Source organism: Myotis davidii, unplaced genomic scaffold, assembly GCF_000327345.1.
Source record: "Myotis davidii unplaced genomic scaffold, ASM32734v1 scaffold936, whole genome shotgun sequence".
In the NCBI taxonomy this organism is placed as follows: Eukaryota; Metazoa; Chordata; class Mammalia; order Chiroptera; family Vespertilionidae; genus Myotis; species Myotis davidii.
The window spans coordinates 355,216-361,939 of NW_006287077.1; the positions used below are offsets into that span (position 1 = coordinate 355,216).

General features: G+C 60.7%; 1 protein-coding gene and 1 long non-coding RNA gene across 4 annotated transcripts in view; one reads left to right on the top strand and one right to left on the bottom strand.

Annotated features, from left to right (window-relative positions):
• LOC107182332 overlaps positions 1-3,257 on the top strand; it is a 6,384-nt gene extending 3,127 nt beyond the window's left edge. The window contains exons 1-2 of one of the 2 annotated variants that reach the window (XR_001513056.1): positions 1,479-1,754; positions 2,209-3,257. This is a non-coding gene — a long non-coding RNA (uncharacterized LOC107182332). Of the gene's footprint in view, positions 1-1,478; positions 1,755-2,208 lie in introns of those variants that run through there. The other variant, XR_001513057.1, reaches the window with a different exon arrangement.
• MZF1 (myeloid zinc finger 1) overlaps positions 1,329-6,724 on the bottom strand; it is a 6,018-nt gene continuing 622 nt past the window's right edge. The window contains exons 2-6 of one of the 2 annotated variants that reach the window (XM_006758970.2): positions 5,097-5,549; positions 4,670-4,856; positions 4,006-4,073; positions 3,789-3,909; positions 1,329-1,493 (exon numbers count right to left, since the gene is read on the bottom strand). In XM_006758970.2, the coding sequence (XP_006759033.2) occupies positions 1,480-1,493; positions 3,789-3,909; positions 4,006-4,073; positions 4,670-4,856; positions 5,097-5,489 (783 nt within the window). In that variant the 5' untranslated portion in view covers positions 5,490-5,549 and the 3' untranslated portion in view covers positions 1,329-1,479. Of the gene's footprint in view, positions 1,494-3,122; positions 3,342-3,788; positions 3,910-4,005; positions 4,074-4,669; positions 4,857-5,096; positions 5,550-6,724 lie in introns of those variants that run through there. The other variant, XM_015560803.1, reaches the window with a different exon arrangement.

The following is a 6,724-nucleotide window of genomic DNA, read 5'->3' on the forward strand; positions in this document are numbered from 1 at the left end:
GCATGCGAGGAGCCACCTTGTCGGGAGCGTGACTGGCGTTGGCTCGCAGCGCCCGGGCCGGCAGACCCTGTATTGCACAAGGGGACCCGCTCAGTGCCAGCCCGCTGTGCCCGGGGCATCCCAGCCCTGGGTCCACAGTGTGAACTGGAGGCTCCTGACTGACCAAGGAGGCAAACAGAGGGCCGGGCCGGGGCAGGGACTGTATCTGTGCAGCTTCCCCAGGGAGCGACAAGGGGACGGATCTTGCATGAGGAGGAAGACTGAGAAGCCGGACAAGCCTTCCGGGTCTTACTTCAGTCTGCAATCATCACCTTTCTGGAAGGGCTGTGGTGCAAGGCGGCGCTGCACCGTCGGGTGGGCGAGAGTGCCTTCAGAAAGCACAGAGCTGAGTGGGCCTGTGAGGGGCAGTGGGTGCTGCAGGCTGTGGGTGCAGGGGTCGGGGCTGTCTTTGTGGGAACCTGAATGTTTGTGCTGCGACCTGTGCACGGCATAGGGAGCCCTGGGCCTGCATGAGATCGGACGGGGGCGTGGAGAGGTGTCTGAAGAGCAGGAGATGCTGGGCGACTGGCCTGGTGCAAGCAAAGGCCACTGAGCAGCAGGGCCGGAGAAGAGGAAGCCCAGAGGAGGTCAGATCGGAGGAGACCGCTTCGCAGCGGCTTCAACGGCAGCAGGAAAACCCTAAGTTATCAAAGGGCATAAAAGGAGATGACTGTGCACAGCAAAAGCTACTTAAGAGTAAAAAATAAACGAGAATCAGAAACCGCAGAGGCAAAGGTCTAATTAATCCAAGAATTCTAGTAAACTGACACGAACGACCGACAACCTGATCCTCGTGGGCAAAGGATGGCAACAGGGAAGGAAACGTGACGAACACTGAAATCCCACAAAATACACGTAGTCCCTTCTGTACCTAAGAGCTGCACGCACCCACGGTCTCCCACCCTCACTGCAGACCAGGCCTCTGTGTGCACTGCTGGTGGACATAGACGGGAAGCCCGTATTGCAGGAGACGTCAGATGGCACCTTCCCCCCACTGTGGTCTGGCAGCTGTGTTCCCCCCGTGAAGTGACCTACGTACTTGGTTTCTCGGGCCATCACTGGAAAGTAACCCAAACGCCAGAGGGAGCCTGGACGGACGCAGTGCGCACAGTGGGGCTCTGCGGCTGTCCAAGGACGGCCCTGGCTGCACGCGATGCCAGGCGTGGAGCAGTGCATTTGAGCGTGTTTGCTCCTGTATGCCGCGCTCTGGAGGACACCTCACGCTGGCTGCGGGGGAGCAGGCTGTGACAGGTAGGAGGGGCTCACTGAGGACTCCCTCTGCCCTTTGAACTTTGTAACGTGTGAGTTACTTGGAACATTCTCATGGTGAAGATGCTGGCCACACAGAGGACACTCCCAGGAGATGCCGGGAGCAGCCAGGAGGCTGATGGGGGGACCAGGTGGCTGAGGGACCGGTTTGCAGGCGGGCGCTGCGGCTGTCTAGGGGGTGCAGCCTGAGGAGAGAATGGAGCTGTGAGGTGGTGCTGCCGGTGGGCTGGGAAGACGGTGGTGAGCTGAGGAGCAGGCCCAGCTAGAGGGGGAGCCAGCCGCGTGGCACAGGCTGGGCCTCGCTGGCAGCTGAGAATTCAACAGCAGTGAGGGCAGGCGCCCGATCCTGCTCTCGGCTCCAAAACACAGAACGTGACTTAAGAACACCGTGGGCAGCGCCCAAGTAAGAAAGGCCGGCTGGTGAGACCCAGGATCCACAGCTGGCGGTGAGCTATAGAGCCTGGGCTGAGGGTCCGGGGTGGGTCGGCCCCGGCCACCCACAGACCTGGGCTGCAGAGGGAGCGCCCTGGATGGCCTGGGGCCTGGGTGCACCTTCATGGCATCGTTTCGATGGGCCCCGTGGCCGCCCCTCACCCATGACGAGGCTGAGGGCAGGGACGAGCGAGCTCCTACAGCCCAGACGGGCAGGCTGCCAACCGTGCAGCCAGTGGGAGAACCCAGCCCAGCACACCGAGCTACCTAACCAGTCTGGGGAGGAAGCTAAATTATTCCAAAGCCTCAGAGGGGGACCAGCATCTCTGAAACAAAGACATGAAAGAAGAGTGAGTTAGGACCCTTACTGGTGACAGCAGACGGGGACGAGTGGAAAACAATTTAAATCTGCTCCATCCTGAAACAGCTGTAAGACAACAATAACATCCTTTTTGTTTTTCTTTTAAGGCATCACATCCCCAAAGATGAAGAGAAAAGGAAACACCGCTGACTTCTGTCCTCTGGAAAGCCAAGGGGCAGATGACTGTAGAGACTGGAGAAGGCGAACACCCAGTCAGCAGTGGGGGAACAAACAAAATCAAGCTGTTTTACCCCAAAGAAGATTCAGAAAGTTCAGGAGTCGGAGGTACCAGGCACACCTGGCCGTGCAGGGTGAGGGGTGCCTGCAGGTCAGGGAGACTGATAGCAGCTGGGCAGGGCAAGGGCAAGGGCCAGCTCTAGGCTCTGCACAGGCTGCTGAGCGGACAGCGGGCTCTGCTGTCGCTTGGATTCTGGGTCTCCTCCCATCTTGGCCAAAGGCTGGTTGAGGCAGGAGACCAACTGAGGAAGTTAAGGGGTTAAGTGAAGTCACACTGTGTGCTGAGCAGCAGCCTCTCCAGGATACTGGCAGAAGGCTGGAAGTGCCTTCCTGGGGGCTCGGGTGCCCCAAACCAGCCAGAGTACCCGACAGATCCGTCACTGGCACCCACAGACACCCCCTCTCTCCACTCACATCCCCTAAGATGTAGGTCTTGGGGAGTGATGCCTCCATGTCCTTCCCAGCCCCTCACCCACCTGCTCAGATTGGTGGTCCCCGTCTTAAACGTAAGCAGATGACTTGGAGGGAACAGAGACCATATTGGGAGAAGAAAACCTAGAACAAGTTACTGCTATTCTCAGAGAAATAAAGACATTGTAACTGTGAGGACAGCAGGAAGTGGCTATAAAAACGAAAGCTCAGGGAATGGAACCTCCTGGAAGTTAAAACCAACGAGCAGATATGAGCGTCTCCACGGAGGGTCTGGAAGACGTCAGTGAGGAACTCTGGATGACAGAATACAAAGAAAGGGACGGGTTAGAGTGAGAAGAACGTTAGAATCGGAATGAAACAATGAGAAGGAAATCAAAGAAACCATTCCAGCCAGTCCCACGATCGAATGTGCTTTTCCGATGGGTCAGGCTCACCAACATGTGATTCAGAAACCTGTGAGCGCGTTAATAAAACGAATCCTTTATCCGGGCAAGCTCCCGTGTGATGGGGCGTGTGGACGGGTGTGTCTCCGAACGCTACTTAAGTCCCACACCAGAGTTCAGAGCGAGGTCTGAGAATACGGGAAGGAACCAGGAAGGAGGGGTCACGGAAACAGGAAGAGAGACCAGGACCTGGTGACGGCCAGCCTCGGGCTGAGTGCCCAGCGGACACCTGGGAGATGGTGTGACCCCCGCTGTGCTGCCGGCCCCGTCTGCTAACCTGTCCTTGCCATTCCTGACCCTCCCTGTGCCGACACTCCAGTTGGGCCAGGGGATGCCAGAGCCAGGAGGTGTGGGCTGGGGAACAGAGGCTGGGTCTTGGAGGTGTCACTGAGGTGGGGGAGCAGCTGGATGGAGGGGCGTGCGGTCAGGGGAGAGCAGGCTTTTGAGGCTTGGAGATGCTGAAGGCTGATGCTGCGAGGGATGGTCCAGGGAGTGGGGAGCAGGGCTAGGAATGGGATAGGCGGATAGGTTTCTGCCCACACAGGGCCCGCCCTACCGTGCCCATCTTCACTCACCTGGGGAGGGGATGCCCTCAGCTTCCTCTTCCCACGGGGCCCCACGGTGTTCCCTCCACGAGGAGCCCTCAGGCTCAGTCTTGCTGTGGGGAGAGGCCTGGTCCAGCAACATCCCACAGTCCTGAAACCACAGTGGTCACGGCTCGTCTTGTCCCACGAGGCCGAGGGAGGGACCTCCCAACCTCCACCCATGAGGCTCCTGGCCTGTGGGGCTCACCTGGGCCTCAGGCAGGAGAGTGGAAGCAGCCTCCTGGGGGTTGACCGGAGCCTCAGAATCCAGAAACTCTGGAGGGGAGGGATGGGGTGAGGGGTCCCACGGTTCCCACCCCACGACTCTCCCCAGTGGCACTCTGGGTACTGCGATCCAGGTGGGGAGAGATGGTTGCAGAGTAGCTCCAGGGGCCCCTGGAAGGCCCAGGAGGAGGCGGCTCAGGTCTGTGCCCTGCACGCCTGCGTGAGATCTGGGCATACAGACGGTGAGGGTGGGAGGGGGGCACTGCCCAAGGGACCACAGGAGTGGTGGAGTGGGCGGCCAGCTGTGGCACCTGCCCGGGAGGTGTGCCCGGGAGGGTCAGGCCCCCAGCACTTTGGGGTCCTCCCTCATCTGCACCCACCCATACCCCCCAGCCTGCTGTCGCATCTCCTGTGACCGGCTGACGTCCCTCAATGGATCTCCTTGCGGAGGGAACCCCGCATGCCTCCCCCACGTGGACACCCCAGCAGCTCGTCTCATGCCAGGGGAGAGCATGGAGACAACTGACAGTCAGGCTTGGCTGGGAGTGCATGGCCATGGCCCACCCATTAGGTGCCTGGCCCAGTGGCTTCAGGATGTCCAGGCCCAGCTCCCAGGTCCATCCAGTGCGGCCTTGGGCCCTGCCTACCTTGCCTGTCCTCAGCTGGGTCCTCGGGCTCCTTTTTCACCTGAGGGCTCGGTGGCGACCTCGGCGTGGTGACCTCTGTCTCAGGCCCAGGCTCCGTAGTCTGAGGCTTGGTTTGCGGGAGGGGCTGGAAGTCGGAGGGCTCCACCTTCTCTGACAGCACCTCCTGCCCCTGCACCTGGACTGTGACCTGGGGAGGGGCCCCGTCTCATTAGGGGCCCAGGCCGGGAGCTGGGGCTGGACCCCAGTGCAGGACTTCAAGGTCTGGACTAAGCAGGTCCTTCAGGGAACCCGTCCCCCGGGGAATGCGCAGGGGGTGTCCTGTGTCGATACCCGCCCTGCATCCCTCCCTGTGTCCATGACCCCGCATGGGACCCGTGTCCAGCTGAGCACGGCACGCCCCATGTTATGTTCACGGCAACCGACTCACCCATCTCCGGGGTCCTCCTGGCTCCCGACGCAGCCCCTCCACCAGGGCCACGGCCTCCTCGGGGCTGCCCGGCCGCTGCCCTCGCACTCGGGCCTGGATCTTGGGGGGCAGCGTGCTCAGGAACTGCTCCAGCACCAGCAGCTCCAGCATCTGCTCCTTGGAGTGCACCTCCGGCCGCAGCCACTGGCGGCACAGCTTCCGGAGCAGGTCCAGGGCCTCTCCGGGCCCTGCTGCCTCCTCGTAGCGGAAGTGCCAGAAACACCAGCACGCAGCCTCTGGGCCGGGATCCCATGGGGTGGCCTCCTCCTCCTCCTCCTCCTCCAGCTTCACCACGATGGGGCTCTCGTCCTCCGGGGCTGTGTGCCCCGGGGAGCACAGTGCTGCCGGCCTCATCAGAAAGATGGCTTGGCCCCGAGGCTACTGCTCACCCTGGGGACGGATGTGGTGAGGCTGCTGCAATGACAATGGAGTGAATGCTTATTGAGTGCCGACTGTATGCGGCGCTGTCCCATCCTCAGTCCTGCCTGGGGGAAGGCCGATAGGACACTGAGGCTCAGGGAGGTGATCACAGGCCGTGGAGGAGCCACCAGTTCCCGGCCTCTCTAGCTGGGCCTGCAGAATCTCTGGTCACCCTCAGCCCCAAAGAATTCTTAGGCTCAGAAGTCACCTCTTCTCTCCCCTAAATTCTGCTCTCTTTCCTTTTTAAAAAAATTTTTTTTTATTGATTTTTGTACAGAGAGGGAGAGGGATAGAAACATCAGAACAGCTGCCTCCTGCACACCCTCTACTGGGGATGTGCCTGCAACAAAGGTACATGCTCTTGAGCATCTCCACAGGCCGATGCTCTATCCACTGAGCCAAACCGGTCAGGGCAATTCTGCTCTCTTTCTATGTATATCACCTCATCCTTGCCCTGCAGCTCTCCCTCTCACAGGTGATTGTCACCAACGCCCACCACCCCGGGCATCAGCCCCATTACCGCCCCCTAGCCAGCCCATCATTGCACCACCCCCTCTTCCACCTGTCTCAGACCACTCCCCTGCCATCTTGGTTCCACAGGGCGGTCTCCCTGCACCTGTCGCCCCCAGCACCTGTGCCAAGTCACCCGTGTGGCTCAGCCCCCAATTCAGCTCCCTCCTCTGAACCCTGCTTATCACGCCGTGCAAATCACGGCCTCCCCAGGTTCCCCACAGGTGGACGCGGGAGGTGAGAGGGGAGCTTCCCGGGGCCCACACCAGCCCTGCGACCACGGACCGGAGGCTGGTCTCCGTGAATGTGTCACCTGCCAATAAGGACGACCGGCACCCCCGCTCACTCCGCTGCTCCTGCAGCTGTTCGGCGCGGGCTTTGTGCAGGAATCTGTTCATTAAGGGTGTGGAATCGGTTTCGGAGGCCGCCTGACTCTGTGAGCCAACTCTCCGCTCCTCTAGGTCCCAGGTCAACCCCAAAACCCTGGGAGGAAGTTGGACCATCGTCCAGCCAGCCGGGCCTCGCGGAGATTCCTGGACTACATTTACCAGAAGCCTTGGCGGGCAACTTCCGTTCTAGGGAGCTAGGCAGGTCCAGGCGCCGCCAGGGCAACCGGGGGCGGGGCTCCCGTCGCCGTGGCAATGCGGTGACTGACGGGC